The sequence below is a fragment of the Acipenser ruthenus genome, chromosome 26 (genome assembly GCF_902713425.1).
Source record: "Acipenser ruthenus chromosome 26, fAciRut3.2 maternal haplotype, whole genome shotgun sequence".
NCBI lineage: Eukaryota > Metazoa > Chordata > Actinopteri > Acipenseriformes > Acipenseridae > Acipenser > Acipenser ruthenus.
The window spans coordinates 14,840,716-14,860,899 of NC_081214.1; the positions used below are offsets into that span (position 1 = coordinate 14,840,716).

At 41.5% G+C, this 20,184-nt stretch overlaps 1 protein-coding gene across 7 annotated transcripts in view; it reads right to left on the minus strand.

The window, feature by feature from the left end:
* col4a6 (collagen, type IV, alpha 6) overlaps nt 1-20,184 on the minus strand; it is a 111,478-nt gene that overhangs the window by 22,108 nt on the left and 69,186 nt on the right. For 5 of the 7 annotated variants that reach the window (XM_059000826.1, XM_059000830.1, XM_059000828.1 and 2 more), the window contains 18 exons: nt 19,989-20,123; nt 19,672-19,716; nt 18,653-18,769; nt 17,709-17,774; nt 15,515-15,550; nt 15,276-15,338; nt 14,630-14,665; nt 13,826-13,867; nt 10,211-10,312; nt 8,283-8,336; nt 7,475-7,537; nt 6,760-6,804; nt 6,300-6,353; nt 5,995-6,064; nt 5,019-5,126; nt 4,494-4,643; nt 2,645-2,746; nt 1,361-1,524 (listed from right to left, as the gene is read on the minus strand). In XM_059000826.1, coding sequence (XP_058856809.1) covers nt 1,361-1,524; nt 2,645-2,746; nt 4,494-4,643; nt 5,019-5,126; nt 5,995-6,064; nt 6,300-6,353; nt 6,760-6,804; nt 7,475-7,537; nt 8,283-8,336; nt 10,211-10,312; nt 13,826-13,867; nt 14,630-14,665; nt 15,276-15,338; nt 15,515-15,550; nt 17,709-17,774; nt 18,653-18,769; nt 19,672-19,716; nt 19,989-20,123 — 1,452 coding nt within the window. Of the gene's footprint in view, nt 1-1,360; nt 1,525-2,644; nt 2,747-4,493; nt 4,644-5,018; nt 5,127-5,994; nt 6,065-6,299; nt 6,354-6,759; nt 6,805-7,474; nt 7,538-8,282; nt 8,337-9,372; nt 9,466-10,210; nt 10,313-13,825; nt 13,868-14,629; nt 14,666-15,275; nt 15,339-15,514; nt 15,551-17,708; nt 17,775-18,276; nt 18,448-18,652; nt 18,770-19,671; nt 19,717-19,988; nt 20,124-20,184 lie in introns of those variants that run through there. The other 2 variants (XM_059000829.1, XM_059000832.1) reach the window with 2 other exon arrangements.

Below are 20,184 nucleotides of genomic sequence, written 5' to 3' on the forward strand. Positions count from 1 at the left end.
CAGTACATACTGTAGCGGGGGGGGGGGGGGGGGGGGGGGGGGGGCAGCTGATTTGCAAGACAATGTGGGAATGGGCCTGATTGTGGGACTGGGAAAGGGGATGGGAGTACTCTGTAAATAATGTGTGTTTGTAAACTGTGTTATTCTTGTTCAGATCTGTTAGCATTCTCTGTATGTTTTGGTGCTTGTGTTACTCAGAGCTGAGTCTGCCTGTGTGAGTGCATCCCTGAGGGAGGTGGGAGCAGGTCTGACACGACCAATCAGAGATAGGGAGTGTTGGACCAATGCGTGAGGAACGGGGAGGGACTTGGGTGTGTGTGTGGAGATGAGTCTGAATGAGAGAGAGAGTTGAAAGAAGAGGTTGAGTGTACAAGTGAGAGGAGAGGAGAGGAATGAGAGCCATTGTTCACTAAAAGCTAAAAAATAAATAAATACAGCGGTTGCCTACTGCTTTGAACCGCATCTGTTGTCTGTCTCATTATATCCTGAAAACCCCGCAGCTCAGCGCTGTTACTTTTAAATGTGGTACGTATTGTAGCAGTATGTAAAATTCCCCATCAACACCCCAACAGCAAAATGAAATCAAAATGTCACCCATGCACAGGACTGCGTAAAAGAGAAAAGGCACCAGTTTCCAGAATTAAAACAGTATCTAAAGTCAGAATTCAAAATTGCAGAATACAGTGCTTGATAAGGCCCTAATGTTACAGTTCACTTGCAAATGAAAATGCACAAACGCAACTCAAGATCACAGATTAAAAAAAAAATGTATCACAGTATCTAAAACTGTTTAATGATGAACTGTTTTACATTACAGTATCTGGTCTTGTTCACTTTGTTTTTGCTTTATTTTCATCATGTGAAACTGAAGGAAGCTCTGTGAAACTGCACAATCAAGACAGACTGATTTGGCATGCAAGAAAAAAAAGAAAACGAGGGCTGTGACGGATAAAGTACATTGTAACATTGAAGAGTGGGCTTTGTATCAGAAAACTGGTGACAGCGTCGAAAATCGCGTGTGACGGGTTAAGTGCATTAATTTGTTACATATATATATATAATGGGGATTGATTTTATTCTTAATACAAGGGCAGTAAAACGCGACTGACGTGTATCTGGGTAACGGATATCCGAGTGCTAACTGTACAATGTTTTTTTTTTTTGTTTCAGACATCATTTATGCATCGGTTTCCTTTGCATAATATTTTCGGTCAAAATTCTGTTATATGAACCAACATGACTGAATATGTTTTAAGCAGCGTTTGATGGAGTATTGATCCCAGCACCACTTGTTAAGCACCCTAAGGAGCCAGCTTCAGGAGAGGGGTCTGTCCTCCTCTTCGTTCCACCTGTGACTTACAGGAGGGCCTGCTGGTCCAGCCTGGCCTTCTGATCCTCGGTCTCCAGTCATTCCCTTCACTCCAGGAAAGCCAGGTGTACCGGGTGGGCCCTGGAGCCCAGGGCTGCCCTGGAAGTTGAAATCGTTATCCCCTCTTCCTTGGCAGAGGCAGTCACCTGGGTCTCCTACAAAAGTCAAGAGGTTTTAGTACAGTATTTAACATACTGCATCCCCTGTCAAGAGCATAGAAACAGCGCATCATGGGCTCAGTTCTCAAAGTGCTTCCTCCCGTCTGTAATCTACTATTCTTTTATAAGTAAAATAAACAAGTTAACAAATTTGTGAGATTGCTTAAGCCAGGGGTTCCTAAACTGTTCCAAGGAGGGCCGCCACACACACAGACATATTCCCTCCGACACCTGCTTAAACTGAGGTGTTTATATAGCCTTTCCAAAAATATACAGTAGTGTGCAAATTTATTAGAACAGCTCAAGATGTGTTATTAATATCCTTTATATATCCACCTGCATAAAAACCTCAGTAATCAGTGATATAGACACACTAGGCACTCATATGTGAAAATGTTAGACCACTCTGTGCTTTAATTGGGGATCTTAAAACAACTTCTAAAAAAAGTCTCATGCATTTTACCATTTGTGGCTATGTGTTCCTTTTCTCTTACTATTTTAAATTAATTGCACGTGTGGCCTATTAGTCATCAATTAAATTAGACAACCACTAATTTGCCTATTTTGACAATTTTCCAAGATTTTCAGTTAAAGTGGTTTGATTTCATATGCACAACAAATAACAACTAAAGAAGCAATGGGGTGCTGTAATAAACGTGCACACGACTGTATGAGGAGATTCACCAGAGTAAGCACTGAAAATATACCCAGAGATGTGTCAATACCAGCAGTCCATACCTGATGTAATTTCACATGTAAAAATAAACAAGTTGCAGATTTGTCACAAAACCACAGAGTTTTATACATATTAACAGAATGTATAGACACAGGGTGCTGTTTCCTGGATCCCCCCTCTACTTCCTGTGCTCACTGCCTGGTCCCAGCCTCACTATGGAAGACCAACAGCAACCTTTAGGGTTAGCTCTAAAACAACAGCATGGTACTTCAGCAATTGTCATACCTTCCTTTTAAGGCTTAAAAAAACCTGAACAAACAAGTAGAACCCCTGCTCAAGGATAAATGGTAACAGTGATAACGCAGCCATTAATAATGCATGCTAGGATTGTGAAGCTGCACTTAGCACTCTCTAATGTTCTAATGGCGAAGGTCCTGTTACCTTGGAGCCCGCTTGGCCCTGGGCTCCCAGGAGGCCCTCGACCTCCAGGTAATCCTGGCTGCCCCGGGTCTCCCAGAAGAATCTGGGGCTGCTGTCCTGGACCTGGAAGACAGAGATGGTATTAAGTCAGGACCCAGCCAGGGCATTACAGCCATGTACAAGTGGCAAGCGCTGCGTAATTATCAAGGTTGTCTTTCTTTTCCCAGAGCTCTGAAAAGTTTCCTTCCCCTTCCTCCTCCATGTCTACAGTCACCTAGCACAGCTCGAGGGAGAGAAGCCCAGCCTCGATTACAGTCACCTAGCACAGCTCGAGGGAGAGAAGCCCAGCCTCGATTACAGTCACCTAGCACAGCTCGAGGGAGAGAAGCCCAGCCTCGATTACAGTCACCTAGCACAGCTCGAGGGAGAGAAGCCCAGCCTCGATTACAGTCACCTAGCACAGCTCGAGGGAGAGAAGCCCAGCCTCGATTACAGTCACCTAGCACAGCTCGAGGGAGAGAAGCCCAGCCTCGATTACAGTCACCTAGCACAGCTCGAGGGAGAGAAGCCCAGCCTCGATTACAGTCACCTAGCACAGCTCGAGGGAGAGAAGCCCAGCCTCGATTACAGTCACCTAGCACAGTTCGAGGGAGAAGCCCAGCCTCGATTACAGTCACCTAGCACAGTTCGAGGGAGAGAAGCCCAGCCTCGATTACAGTCACCTAGCACAGTTCGAGGGAAAGAAGCCCTTCCTCCTCGACTACAGTCACCTAGCACATCTTGAGGGAATTCTGCCACCTACTGGAACAAAGAAGCACTGCAAGAACCATCTTTACCTAGAACTGTTCAACAAAAACGTGTTGCAGCAGCTTCGTAATGAATCGTCCCTACATTTCCCTTCTTCGTGGATTTTAGGAGCTCTGGTCAATGCACTGGTCAGTATGTATTAGCCATGTTGCAACGCACAGTAGATTAACAAATCTAAACTGCACAACGATTTGCTGGTGGACGTATTCCTCTTGGCATTTCGGAATGACAAAATACGTCTCATGCTTTATTCAGAGTCCAAGAAGGGAAGGGCTATGGATCAACAGTCACTGCAATACAATGAACGAATGACACTGCATAACCTATTGTTTTCGACTCTTATATAAAGCATGATGTTTGGTTAGTCTTGGTTGGTTTGAATATTACAGCGGTGACTGCAATATTTCAGTTCTGCCGGATACCTTTGACAATGCCACCGTCTGGGCCAATGGAGACCACCTGGCACTCTGAAGAGTTGACTTGATAGAAAAGAAAGGCAAGAAGAAAGCGTCCATTCAAATTCTTCTGTATGACATTACGGGGTAGACTGATGTTCTTTTGATATAGTCTGCACTAGTTCATGAACCGCAAGCAGGTCAAAAACAAAGATCTCCCTCTCTCCGCAATCACGAATTAGCTACTCTACTTTCACCTGAAGAAGAGACCTTGAGGTCTCGAAAGCTTGTGATTAATTATTATTTAGTTAATCCAATAAAAGGTATCACATCTCCTTCTCTTTGAAGATAATTTGAAAGAAAAGTCTGTTAATGTTTTAAATATTTCTCAATTAGAAAAAAAGCTGCATTTCTGAAGATGCTACCTCTACAGATACTACCTCTAACACTCACTAACACTTACACACTCTCTCTAAATACAACCATTTCATATGTTCCTTTACTCTCAAGTTAAATTAAATGTCATATTGCATGTCCCTTACACAGCTCAAATGAAGGTGATAACTGTTTTAAAAGTTTTGATTATAACTGGAAGGTGATTGTATTCGAGACAGTTGGTGTGGTGTAGGGGTGCAAGGCACATTTCTACCCCCCTTACAGTGACTTACGGCTGGTCCCAGGGAGTCCAGGTGGGCCGGGGGATCCTAGGGCTCCCGGTTTCCCAGGGGAGCCAGGTGTTCCGAAGGTAGGTCTCCCGGAGTCTCCTTTTTCTCCTTTGGCTCCCGAGACACCGGGGAAACCTGGGGTGCCTGGTGGACCTGCAGAACAAATGCATTGTGTGTTAAATCATAAAAAATACAAGGACTTCTATTAATGATTTATTTCTAGTTTTTAAACATATCAACACGTGGTACATTTCTAAATTGGCTGGCACATACATGTGAGCTTTCAAGATCACAAAAGTCTCTTCTTCAGGTGAGAATTGGAAACTGACAACTCAAAACAAATGAAATATCTTTGCCAATTTACACTTTTCGTTTACGGTCTCGAAAGCTAGCGTGTTCATTGTAACATATCTGAGCTGATCTTATTAAAACAGTATCCTTGTTCCTACATCGAAGACGCTCCAGTCCAGTATGTAAGAATGACATGTCAGTGTGTTGGTATGCAAGTATGACACGGCTTTGTGCTACCTGGGGTGGCTGGGAGCCCCGGCAGGCCTGGCTGTCCTGGCAGCCCATTGAACCCTCGATCACCTCGGATTCCTGGAGCCCCATCCTGGCCTGGATCTCCTGGAGGGCCTTTGGAGGAACAACAAGCAGAAGCAATTAAAACAGGGAGGAAGAGCCCCTTTAAACACAGCGCAGTTCAAACCTCACCTGACCAGCGTACAGAAATGCTGAGGGGGAACATCACTCACTTAAGAGGCATTCTCTGCTATTGAGGTACCAAAGTGAAATTCAAACAAATGGATTCACTTTTAATCAACAACCAAATGTTGAGATTAAAATATACTTTGGACAGTAAGAAAACGAATGCATTCACTGCAAGAATTGTTTCGAATTCTTTCACTTGAAACATTCTAGTTATGGATTCGTCTCGCAATACAAATGTAGATTTAACAACGTATAACAATTCCCAATTGAAATATATACCAGTTTAAAAACATTTTTCAAAACGGGTTTGGAATTTATCTTACTCTACTTCTTTTAGACTAGGTTTGAATGTTACATTGGACAGACTCTTTGTACCTACATAGCAGAGCTTAAACCACTAGGGGCAGTATGCTGTATAAACTAATTATCTTAGTACTTCGTTAGCAGTACCAATAGCTCTTCTAAGCTACATTGAGGTAAGTAGCTCATATATAATACAAACTAGCTTACTGACACATTATATTGTTTGTGTAATATTAATGATAGCTCATATATAGAATCTTAAAAAGTATTAAAATAACCTGATCTCACTTGCAAAATGTCACCACAGTGACTTATTTCATTTGTCTTTGATAATCTTAAAGCAGGGTGCGATTTGCCGTTGGCACATGTACCCTAAACAGCACATGAAGTATTGTGTGAAAGAACACAGTGTGGGTTAACAGAAAGACCTGGAATGAACCAGACTGCTCTGCAATGGGAGTCTCATCCCATCCTGGTTGCTGATATGTACCTTTTACAGAAGCTCCGTCTCCGTTATAATATACAGATGGACCAGGTGGACCAGCTTCCCCTGGGAAACCCTAAAGAAAAATGCAATAAATCACAGTTCACTCTAAATCGATAAAGATAAACTTAAACATTTGTAACCCATTTCTAAACAGCATGGTAACCTCTCACCCTCGCCATCACACTGGCTTTGACTTGGTTTGCTGCTTGCATAATTGGAAATGGAAAATCAAAAAACGTACAATTTTTACTCTGCCAGTCACTGGGAATTCCCACTGCTACAGCACAGTAAACACCTCAAATCATTACCTTTCGTCCTGGTATCCCATCTCTTCCTGGTTGCCCAGGGAAGCCTGGTTGACCCTGTTAGGGAAATTAAACAAAATTCAGTCACACTGGAGAAGGCTTACTGTACATTATCACTGTTTGAATGTACAGTATGTATAACTAGGTGTGTACTGGATGATTTGAGTGTAGCTCCAGAACTTTGCAATGTAAACCAAACTGACAACTTAATGTAAATGGTGTCAATTGCCCATTTGATTCACATACCAAAAAAAAAATTACCTTCTGAAAAAAGCTCTCCCCTTATAAAGGACAGATTTGGTTGGTCTCTTGACTAGGATTTCACTGTATAAAGATGGACGTGCCATATTTCAAATTCAAATTCAGCATTCGGCTCTAGAAACCACATCTAGTGCTGATGTTAGACATTAATACTATAAACAAATAAAAACACATGTAAAACAAACTGGCTCGTGAACCATACCTTTCCTCCTGGAAAGCCAGGCTGTCCATCTAATCCAGCCGGTCCCTGTGTAAAAAAAAAAAAAAAGACGATCGTGAGAAATGGCCCATTTAGTTTCTTTGCAAGTTCCTGTAAATGAACTGAAAGCGTATATAGCTTAATACCAAGTTCCCATGTTAATATCAAGTGTCATTGGATAAGCAGCTCTGCAGATACAGTACATGCTAAAATGTAGGTCTGACATACACACACACTCCATATATTCCCATAACTTGATATTCTCACTAACGTAATCTAAACAACGATAATACCAGGTTTCATTACACTGGATAAGTTATATGGATGTGAAGTGTAGACACATGCACTCCACTACATTTCCTTCATCACCACTGGGGGATATAAAACACTTCATTAACTTCCACAATGAAAATACACACTTTAGGTCAAAGAAATAATGAACAATAATGTGTTTAATTTGGCAAGGCCTCTTTTAGTCTTCACAGCGTAAATTCCGGGGGTATCTTTTGCCCTGGTTTTAAACAGATACATGCTTGAAGACCAGCCTCCTCAATGTGACTCACATACTGGGTTGAGAGAACAGGAGACAGGTCTTGAGGTGTCCATCCACTTGATGAAATATATCATTCAAGTGAACCTTTTTTACTACTCAGAGGGGTGATATTGAAATTAACAGAAGTGCTCTAGTACACAAACAGAATAAAGAAATATTTCTTACCCGAAGTCCTGGCAGCCCAATGATGCCCTTTTCACCCAGCTCTCCACCTCTCCCATAGGGCCCCTGTAACAATTACAAATACCTCTTCACAGTGAGCCAGTAAGGGGTAAATAAACCTATCAGAGATTCCGTTCAAATGCCTGACACTGCCCCCTTGTTCTCGTCTCAGGAACAGCACTGCACTGTGTGTAATTTGAGATCTGCTGAGGCCTAAAGTTAAAATCCGATCCAAACTCAACCAAACAAATCTGAACCCAACCCGAGCCTGAGACCTTTGAAATATTGGCATTCCCAAATCGACCCGACCATCTCCACAAACATCAATTCCAAACATACGCTATTGAAACCAAGTACCTTCCATGCAGAGTCTACTTCCTTTCCTAGTAATCCAACACTGCATGATTTTAAAGAAGACAACAACAGGCCTCTTCAAAACTTTGTAAACCATAAACAGCCACACAGTAGATGCTCTTGCAAATTAGCATCCTCATTTTGGTCAAGCTTATAGCATATCAAATCACAAAATTAACGTCCAACAATAAATAGTACACCACGACTATGGCTTTTAAAACAGTAATGATAGGACTTACTGTAAAGTCAGTGGTCATGCAGTCGTCTTTTACAGTAATCCACACGTATTTTTGATTTGTGATATCAGTTTACTGCTACACTTACGTTTACTGCTCTCCATCGTACACATATTTGGTTCACTGAAGTACAATTCCAAAGTAACACAGGTAGGTATACACAAGCTTCTGCAGCTTACGAAAGGCCTTCAGTATAACACAGTTATATATGACATGCTCACCGGGAGTCCAGGAAGACCAGGTTGCCCAGGAAAGCCAAAGCTGCCCGGCTCGCCCTAAGAGAGGAGAGGATGATGAATTTCAAAGGGAGAAGGAACAGGGGCTCCTGAGCAATGTCTTCACATGCTCTGCCCACTGACAGACGGCTAAAACTTGTGCTTTACAAAACAAAAGCCTGGAGTTAAACAGCTCAACAGGCAAGTTACAATTCAGCACAGATTTTCCTTAACAACGACACTAATGGCAGCGACACTGTACTCCACTAGGAGGCAGTGTCGATTAAGGAACTAACACCACCAACAACAACCAACAGTTTCAGTACCGGACAACAGGTCATTTTGTTTTTAAAACACATATTTTTTCAATATGTCAAATTAGCTTTTTTGGAAGCTTAACCCTCAAAAGACAAAATCAACCAAACATGTCATATTTCTACAGCTGCTGAATTTGAAAATTTAAAAATAAAAAAAAGTCAAAATAAAAGTTAGGTTGGTTATTTCAGTTTGGCATATAATCATTTAAAACTTTATAACAAATAATAATTAAAAAAAACATGTCAGCAGTTGTAATACTGTGACATACACTTCCCTCCAGTAAGTGTTGGCACACATGAATAAATGCTGAACAGCTTGTGCTGTTTCTGCACTGCTGACGCCACGACTTCACACCTCATTGAACCTCATGCCAACCCTGCAGACACATTCCTACAAATCTGCTTATATTTGAGTGGACAGGGGGTATTCACCTGTCCCAATACTTATATAAAGGTAGCATAAAGATTGGTTCACTTTGTGATGCTGGTACCCACATCAGGTCTCATCCCCCTAACTAAGGGAGCCTAAAACAATAATTAAAACATTCACATAAAAAAAAAACCACACACACACACACACACACACACAAACACCATAGACAATGGTATGGAAGATATGAAATTAAAATTAATCCTTCCCAATGCATCCCTCCTCCCCTCTCCCCGCCCCCCGGCCCACCTCACCCAGTCAAGTCGTTTTTAACCCTTAAGCAGACTGGAGCTCGTCAGTCCCTGTGAGAGTCCGTGAGGCGATTCCTCCAGCTCCTGTTCTCACAAACCTTTACTCCTTTGTCCCCCTTGGGAAAGCCCACAAACTCCACTATGTCAACGGCCAGCGGCTGGCCTGGATCACCGGGCAGGCCCACGTCTCCCTGGATACAGTAACCAAGGAAGGGGTTAGTTTACTCTGGGGGGCCGCAGGGATGGCAGTGCTCTGGGTAAAGGGACACTGAAGCAGGGCAGGAGGCAGAGGGGCTGTTTAATTCCAGCCCTGGGAGTGTGCGTGTCAGGGAAGCCTGTACTTGACGTACGCTTTGACTGCATTGCATAGTCCTGGATCTGAACTATAGCGCTTGCAGTAAAATACTGGGCAAAAGTGGTTCCTCTCATTGTCATATCATCCTCACTAGTATTATTTTGATTGATTTATTTTCCAAGACTACTTTGCCTCCCATTTATCCTGAAGTCCCTTTTACTTCCTTCATAGCAAATGGTGGACTAGGGAGTATAATATGGTAACAGAGGAAACATAGACAGCTGTGGCAAAAATAAATGCCTTTCAAAGGGAAAACGAAGCACAGCATAGGGAGAATGCTAGGCCGACGAGAGGTAAGAAAACGTTTTGCACCCATGATTAACCATGCATCGGACACTGACAATGAGTCAGAGCTAGTACAATGGGCAGTTGCAAAGGAAGGGGCTTTTTATTCATTATTTTAAAGGTCTGACTGAATCATCAGTTGAAGAGTCGGTTTTCTCTTATTTTATGATACAAGGTGCGCTCCCGTGTCACATGCCTTGTTTCTGCACTGCCTGACCCTTTGACCCGGAGCAGGGTGGCTGCTCCCCTGACGTGCGATCCCCAAGGCCTGGGATCACCTCTCCAATCTGTGTTACCTTATCTCCTTTGAAGATAATGCTTACTGACGGCGCGCCTACGTAGGGTTCCGTCACTGGTTTCCCTGGGGGGCCAGGCTGGCCAGACTGGCCCACCTCTCCCTGAGATCCAGAGGAATACAATTAGTCATTAGTTTTGTTTTTTAAAGAACAGAGGAACCCAGTCTCACGTCACAACTCTGGAGTCCTGAGACACGCTGCCTACCGAACATTTACAATTCAAGAGCTCTGGGGTTTGTGGGTCTGTGTGTCTTTGTCAACTGGGTCAGCCTGCAACAGATTATGCACCTCACTGCGTTTTTAATAGGCAGGGGGGAAAAGGTTTCTACTCCCATTTAAGGTGCAATTAACTTCTTTTGAGCAGAATAAGATACTTAATTCAAAATGAAAGGAACGAGAGAAGTCAGTGCCTCTACCTCCACTGAGCGCAACCATACATTAAGAACACCTTAAAGGGGAGTAAAAAAATAAATTAAATAAACTCACACTGTGTGGAATAAGACATTTCTCTCACAGCACATTACGAGAGCAGGGCCAGACAACGGATGAAAAGGGGAAGGTACAATTTCCAGTTGCCTGGCTTGCAGTCTGGTTCTGAAACACCACTGAAGTGTTGGTGCTTACTTAATAGTGCCCAAGTTAAAATAAATCGTATTGATAAAGCACACTTCAGTGAGCACCACCACTCCTGCTTCTGAATCCTTGCTCTTTCTTGTATGTTTATCGTGTCACCAGAACCTCTTGGTTATTAGTGTCTGTTATTAGCCTCTTGTGCCATTCACCTGTGGAGACCTGGGTTTGAATCCAGCCTCCATCCATTTATGTAATTAACAGAACAAACCCCACCAAATTCAGCCCAATTGGCAATCTCTGTCTGAGAGAGACCCAGGACTGAGGGGTGTTCAGGAAACACTCAGACTTGTTATGTAGAACTGGGTGTAAATTAGTTCTCATTGTTTTTTGTTTTTTTTATTCTTAATAATGTAATGCTGACCTATTCTTGCATTGAGATTACCGCAGGATTCAATTGCACTCATGTCTCTACATAGCATCTTTGAATGGGTTGTCATGATGTTATGCTATAGTTGTTGTACAGGGTTAACAAAGTGTTTTTTTGCACATTGGACAGCAAAAACTTCTATTTATTGTACAGGAAACTTGTTTGACATTAGCAGACCACAGGGGGCACCATATTTCTGGAGGTTCTGAATTTAAAAAATAAAAAATAAAAACACCACCAGGGGGCACTACACATCAGAATGTCACTATAGACACATACAGAAATATATACACTGAATGTCAATGAAAAGTCTCTCTAAGATCCGCTTAAAAAATTGACATAGTACCAAAACATTTCTCCTGTACAATAAACATCATTGGTATCCCTCTAAATTTATCAAGGGAATGAAATTAAGAAACAGCTTCAGCTGGCTTTCCCCTCATCACCTCTCACAAATCGAATTGAACAAACTGGGGACCAATGTCTCTGAATAAGAGAACACAGCAGCAATGCTTTAGAACTGGCACACATGTCAAAGAGGCCTTGTTTCGTAGCTCCACTCTCAGTTAGTGTGTTTGGTGAACCATGCAGAAAAAGAGATCTGGGATTGGTGTTCATCATGCAAAAGTACAGAAACCCGCCCCTGCCAAACCCACACACCACCCCCGAAAGAACCCCCACCCCCACCTCAAAGCATTAAATCAAATGGAAATAAAATCACACATGATGCAGGAGCAGGTGATTCCAATACAATGCACAATTCAGTCAAAATGGCATCACTTTAGCAAACAATATGGCAGCTCATAGATTTAATAACAGTAATGTTTTGGACTTTTTTTTTTGTTGTTCTGCTTTTTGCTTTTTAAAACCGCTTGTGTTAAACAAATTCTAACATTGTAGCGAGGCTGTTTACTTATAAATCATTGAACTGCCATGAACAATAAACACAGGAAACATTCCTCTAGCGCTGCATGATCGCTGTGTTAATATCTCAGACATGGCTGGGAAATTGACTGCAGTCTCTCCTGAATCACCTGGTCACACAATGGTCAGAACCTGCTTTAAGTGTCTCTGTCATTGCATTGTACTGAAGCCAAATTCTTTCTGGGGTTTGACCGGCTAGTTCAGGGGTCTGTAAAGATTGGCTCTAGCCTCTCATTTTTATTTTATAATGGAAAAAGTGTGTTGTACTTAAATGAATGTGTTTTTTTTTTTTTTAATGATTTGGTTTAATGCAAATGAATGATAATTTCTGGTTTCTTTCTTTTTATAAACAAGGGTTTTTGAAAGGTGTTGTCTGATTGGTGGCATGCCTGTGTGATACAGTTTGCATTTATTTTATTCTCAGTTTTCTTCAGTCAAAGCTCACTGCTAATGTGTTGAGTTGACTGTTGCAAGCTGAAGGAAAATGCAGAAATCAACTGTAAGCACTTTATACTTTGAGATTTTTATTTTATTTTTTTAAGAATTTGGTCTTTACACATCTTGACAATGACCCCTGTGGCCTCAATAGAGCTCTCAGAATCATGTCAACCCTGGCAGGACACCAGGTACACCAAAGTGTAACCATTAACCAGTCCCCCTGCAACACTGTGTCCCTTGTGAATGTAACAGTTGCATCAGTAAGGAATACTTATGTGGTATTTTCTTATAGGAACAGGGAGCAGATTGTTGCAGGGGGACAGGTTAATGGTTACACTCTAGTGTACTTGGAGGTCAGACGTGATTCTCAGAGCTCTATTGATGGCACAGGGGAGGTTTAAAAGGTTATTAGGATAAGGGGACTGAAACTGAAAATGATATAAAGTGCATCTAAACAGTGGAAATTAGGATTGATGTTTGACCTCCACACCAAGTTGCTCATGTTTTTGTCTCTCTTGATTTGAAAAGGTGAATGTATTTTGGTTTGCAAAAACTAGCACAAAACATAACTTTCTTATTCAAATCGCTGCAGCACTATAGTCATGTGACCAATAAATGAAAAAATCTTAAAAAAAGGGAGGTGAATGAATGAATAAATAAATGCAACACATGATGGCTTTGAGGTAGATGAGTAAAAAAAGAACAATTATTGGCAGGATGCATGGTGAAATCACACAGGAGTGCAAGGGGAAGCCCTTCTTTGCAGTGATCAAAGTTTTCATGCAATAGATTATTCCTCTTCGACAGTCTGTCTAACTCGCAGCATCTACAATTATAGCAAAGACCCACCACCACACCAGCCAGGAATCCAGATTAAACACAACCACTATCTGAGAGCGCCCCACACCACATAAACACATGCACCACTCCCCATCTCCACCCCCATGCAAACCTCAGTATCCATGGCGTTCTAAGTGCCACATATTACACGATATCATGGCAACGTTCTTAACGTCTCAGAATATTAAAGATGTCTGCAACAAACTAACCAATATAGAACATGCTTAATGATTTGTCGGGTATCAATATTGAATGCAGTGAAGTATAACAAGCCTCTGTTTAATGCCAGTTTGTTTCTCCTAATTGAAGGCCTGTATTTGCTGAACCACTGTATAATCACAGAATGTTTACGTAACATACAACCTGCATTCATAGTTAATCATTACAGACATTTCATTTTTCACAGGACTTACCTTGTCTCCTCTTTCTCCCTGGAAACCAAGCCCCATGTTGCCCTAGAAAACAGTTTTCATATTTGTAGGCAGTATAAAACCTTATCGTTTCAGAGAAATAGAACCGAACACAAGCAATGAAGCTTCCAATCTAATTGCAGGTGCCCTTGGATAATAACAGCAGCATGTGACTTGGATGTTAAAATGTCATCGCACACTCTTGTTTAACCCGATATCAGTGCTGTATGTTAACACATGCCATCGGAAATCACCTTGGAACCAAACGGGACTCCTCGGTCTCAGTCTGAGCTTGTGTAGAAATATAAAATACGTGTTTGTCCTGCTCTCTTGTATACTCAATAAAGGAGCTCCTTCTTGACTTATATAAGGGTCAAAACAATTTCGCTTAAAAACACCCAATTGATTTAAATCTCACTTTCTAAATTAGATTGTTTTTATTAAATGGTTTCATTGTCCAGACCTGACTTGGTAAATTTCCTTTTTCTAAAAGGTGTCTGGATACTGTGTTGAAATTCAGCGCTGCTGGTTTCACAGGCCCCAATGAGTCATGAGGCAAGTCCAAGGTTAGTGCCAATTGCAAACCTGTGACACCAGAGGCTTGTAACAATCTTACCAGACAGAGGAAGACCATTCCTGATTCTGAGGTAAAACAATACAGCCAAGCAAAGCTGCCTAATGGCAGAAAGTACTGGTTTCTTCTCTTGTTAATTGGATTTTGCAGTGCTATATACAATTCTTCCATAACTTCATACACAAAACTAAAAGAAACTAAGTCACACACAACATACACGAATAAATACTTACAATAGGTCCTGGGAGGCCTGGGGGACCTGGTAAACCCTAGAAACAAACAAAGAACAAACCAGAACCATCGTTACTGAGGGTCTGAAGCCCTGTATTAGCTGAAGACAAAATACATGTCCCAGCTGAACTCAGAAATCCCTTTCTGGTCTCAGCCTGCAGTGTTCCACAGTGATGTGTGTTCCAAGTCTGTTTATTCAGTATCTGTAGTTTTGTTTGGGTGTTTTATGAAGGGAGATTCACTTACTCCATATCAGAAATATGTAAAGTTGTTCTTGAACAAATCAAAGTTGAATATCAAAATGCAAGTGTTTTTTTTTTTTTTGGTAATACGTTTAAGCAAAACTCTGAGGACCACTGTGGCTGTGGACTGCATCTCTAAAATGATAATACAAGTCCTCTCGAGTATGAAACGAGATAATGAGGACGTAGTTTATAATCCAGCATATATTCTGACGATTAGGTTGTTTTCTGTTAAATCATGAAAGGAATTGAGAGACAACCAATATAAACAAACAATTAGGCCTCATTTACGGTACACCCTGTATACAGTATGTCAACTTTCAATCTACAACAGGTAAGAACACAAGTGGAACCAATGGTTTATAAAACAAGCTCCGACAACGCAGTATCAATGCAGTGTACCTACCGCAGGACCAGTGCGACCTCTCGGACCAACCAGCCCTGGGAAGCCAGCTGGACCCCTCTCACCCTGAGGAGACACAACAGGAAACATCAAGGCATGAGATGTGTCTCTTCACCAGGCCCAGTGCTGAGAGGAAGCCGACAAACTGCCTTTAGCTCCCAAGACATTTACACGGCAAAAGAATACATAGTTATGGAAAAACAACAGTGCTCTGTGCTGCGGTATATATAAAAATGACTCACCGTCAAACCGTCTAGACCTGGCAGCCCCGACTCTCCCTGAAATCAAGAGAAACACAAAACATTCTCAATCGCACACTCTCAAACAAAAGACTGCAGCACGGGGATTATCTGTGAACCACCGGGAGCAATAAAAAGATGTTCAGATTACTGCTTATTCACAAGTAGCACTGTGTAGTAAGAGTTAGCAAGTCAAATATTTAATGCAAAAATAAAAAAAGAAGAAGAAAAAGAAGAACAACAACATTTCAAACTTATGAAATTGAGCTAAAACCTAGATTTGAAAATAATGTATAAATGATGTCTATATAGAGATGGAAATCAAGAAAGAAAAGAAACTTCCATTAACAGACTGTGAGTCTCACACCCCCCCACCTAGTGGTTAAAACCAGGAATGACAGAGCCGAGCTTGAAGTAGGGTTTCCACCTCGCAATGTCTGATATTTGATTTACAGCACAACCCAAAATGACACAGCAAATGTAACCATTCTGAGCTACTTCTAAAGACACGTACAATTACACACACATCAATCAAGATTGACAGTTCCTTAAGAGATAAATCAGCAAGCCATAGTAATTGCCTACAAAAACATTCTAGCAAATGAAAAGATCTGTTATCAGTTTTAAAAGCATTATCATCACACCCAAACCCTCTGTCCTCCCCAATCATTTCCATACCTTTCGTTTGTTATTGAACCCCTCCCACAGCACACATACACATTGCACACTGTGACACAGCTCCCTCCATCACTTGTGCCGACAGGCTCCAGCTGCATTAAAACCCACTGCTTTGCAATCTCATCTACTGAACTGTTTGTCCAGTTCATACAGTGTAGGGTGGAAATGTGTTGGTGGTCATAGGAGAGAAAACGTATTGGTAATCATGTGAGAGTAAGATGTGTTGGGAACGTTCAACCAGTTTTCTTAGGTTTGAAATGACTGGAGAGATGGGTCACGGGCAGGGATGGAAGGAGTGATACGGTAGATTGGTTGTGTTTGAATGGAGTAAAATCTAGAGCACGAGGTTCTATGGATGATTAGTGAGAGGAGGGAAACAGACTGTGGTCACGTATGCTCTTAGCCACTACAATCTACATACAAGGCATGGAGGTGACACACTTAGAGAAGGTTTTTATACCTCAATCATCATCGTGGACCATCGACATGGCGTTGAGGGCTCTCTCTCCAGGGGTTCAGGTAACCCAATCAATTGCCTATGTCTGTTAATACTAGAGGCACGTACTGTATCTAGACAATAACGTTCCATGTAGAATGCAGTGTGGGTATTTGGAACTGATAAATGGTAAACCTTGTTAATTTGAAACATGGTTTGATCTCATCAGATGTTAATTCCATGCTATATGACCAAGTAAAGCCCAACGCATATTATTATACATAGTCATTTAACGCATGCATGGAGAAAACTATTATAACTTTTTTTTATTAATAAAAAGCAAGAATATATCTGATTTTCAGATAAATGTTCACCAGCAAACAGTCGGACGAGCTCTAGTCTAGCAACACACAAGTACAGCACGTGTTGCTGGGTAGCTGTGTGAGGCTCCAAGTACAACACAATCATGTGTTCATTGTTGCACTTCTAGAAGTCATTCATTGGTCACTCCCTCAAGTAGGAGGGGCTGTCTTGAATGAGCGAGTGACAAAGCAGGTGGCTCCATGGTTCATACCAGGGCTGCACTTTGTCTGGCCTCGTTAACCAATGCTGTGAAGAGACTTCCCTTTAAGGGAGAACAGCTGTTACCAGCTGTATCACCACTGTCTCAATCTGTCAGAAACCATGGTTACTTATTGAATTATAGCTATCATTATTTATTTTAGTTTTTTTAAAGTCTACCTATTTGTAATGACCAAGCTGACAAAATCTACAGGCTAGTGCTCATAGAAAAAAAAAAGACAATTAAAAAAAAGCAATTGGTAATTGAATATTACAATAGAAATGACCAGTGATTCTACAATGTACACTGTAAAGGAAACATTTAAGAGATCTAACCAATTTGTACATGATTATTGGAATCCTTTTTTCATTGTTTGTTTTTATTACCTGAACACAAGAAGAAGAAATGTTATGAAGTTGTCGTGAAATTTAATTTGCATTTCCAGTCTTTATTTCCAGCCTGAGGCTGTATGAAGCCTGCAGCTTGTAGTATTAATACTGGAGTTCAAGACCATTTCTTACCCTCAAACCAATGCCTCCTCCCCCAAAGACAGGCTCTCCTTTCTGACCTTTTGGACCAGTGGGACCCTGAATGGGGAGAGAACGAGAAGGGGATTAGCAGCTCTGAACTACACTGCCTTTAATTGCTAGGTGACAGACAATGATAGTAATGAAAAAGAAAGCCGCTGTTATTTTAAAAGAGAAATGCACCATTTTGTAAGCTATTAGGAGGGCTCTGACCAGTATAGTCCAAACAGACTGAAGTCTAAAGAAAATATATTGGCAAATACTGTCCACATTAGAGAGAAGCTGCTATTGCAATAATTGTGTCAAATAAAGCCAACCCTCTTAAGATACTGTCTTGATAGCGTGTGGCTTAAAAGAGCGAGGGTCTGAAATACTAGTTATCTTCATGAAGATATCCTTGTTGCTTCGAATTACTTTGTATTCGAGTTTCAGTCATCTGTCTTCTCTCTGATATCGACTGGTACAGAGTGCAACCATTAACACCCGCAACACTGCCCCCAGTGGATGTAAGGAATACTGCATGTCTTCTGGGTGTTATTTCTTGCTGATGTATTTTTTATACCCATGAGGACAGTGCTGTGGGACGGCAGGTCCAGGGTTCTCGTCTCCCAGCTGGACACACGCTTGAAAGCCCTTGTGAGGCCACGGGGTGCTTCAAACTTCTGAGTTCTAGAGATGTCCCCAGGATGACAAACGGATAATGACATACACAGTGCATCGAAACAGAAGCAGAATAAATTGGTTTTGGATTACCTTGAATTTGTTATGCTCTGTACACCTGCATACAGATCTAGGAAAACTTGTTCAGTATAAAACTCTTCATCCCGGAGTCCTCTTTCAGTAAAGTTACTTACTTGCTGCTGAAAGAGTTTGAATCTGCACATGAGATCAATATTTGGGATTATTAGGGGCAGGGGGCAGGTCACTGCAACACTTACTGGGAAGCCTGGTGATCCTTGGATCCCATCTCTCGCCCTAGTCCCGGTGTCTCCCATCGTCCCATTGCAGCCGTCCAGGCCTGGCAGACCCCTGGAGCCGCCCTGGCCAGGATGACCCTGTAAGCAGAGAAAGGAACAAGCTTGTGAAAACTACCAAAGAGCCCTGCTCAACATGACTCTTCCCAAGGAGCTGCCGTTTGAATGAGGGCCTAGAGGATACAGCCATCTACACTTTGTTTCACTCATAAAAAGAACATTTAAACTAGCTGCCTTTCATATTTAAACACATTTGTATATAATATGTTTATTTTAATCATAACGGATGGAATATATTACCTGTTGTAGAGCTTTTCAAGTTTTTTATTTCCAATGTGTTATCAGTGCGCATTTTACACCCAGAACACCACACACACACACACACACACATATTACAAGGGTACTATATACTATTAGTTCTTTTCTTACAATACCAGGTACCAGAATACACATATCTGTATAAATCATACAGCTAAGAAATATTTCTAAAAGACACCACTAAGTTTTATTAATCCACTGTGTCAGTTGGAAAGACATTCCCATACTCTAGGTGCTAGATAACTGAAAAGCCAAAGAAAATACTTCACATGTATTTTAGGGTTTTGTCGTGTTTGTGATAACATAAAAAAGAGATGGTGTTACAAATGCTATCTCTGAAATCATTTGGCAAATAAAGCAGGTGTAATGCCTATTTTGTACATTAGGTGGCAGTAGTGTGTGATGTGAAACTCGCTGATTCAACAGGCAAAAATGAAGTGCATTTTTCTTCTTTCAATTCAAAACTATTTGTTGCTTATTTTCACTATTTAAAACATGATATTGTGCACATTGCTTATGGGGGCCCCGTTGGGACACTATCTGGACATGGTTTCGAAACTTTACTTTTAGAAGTCTAACATGTTTTTACATTACTGTTAGAACATGTTAATCTGGTGAAAACATGAAAACAGAAATGATAAGGAAAGTGATACAGCAGCACTTACTGGAACGCCATTGACACCCGGAAATCCTGGAACACCCATTGGTCCCTGCAAACAGAAACAAACAGAAAATACAGCGATTCATTAAACACGTTATACAAAAAAAACCCTAACATTATCAAATCTCCTCTACTATATAATCTAATGATGAGACTTTTGTTTCAGCCCCATCTGGTGGCCACATTAGGTTTCAATGCAATCAAAGAAAAAGAAAGAAAGAAAGAAAGAAAGAAAGAAAGAAAGAAAGAAAGAAAGATTAAATGTAATAAATCTGCTGTTCTGTCAATATACTTGAACTCAGTAGCAGCACAGACACCCACCTTGTCTCCTTTTGGGCCGCCTGGCCCTTGCAGTCCAGGGTGCCCCTTATCACCCTTTGGTCCAGTCAACCCCTCTGGACCTTGAAACCCTGGGGGCCCCTCTGGCCCTTGAGGCCCCAAGGCACCTGGCCGACCCTGCAGACCACGAAAGAGAGAGAGAGAGAGAGAGAGAGAGAGAGAGAGAGAGAGTGACCTA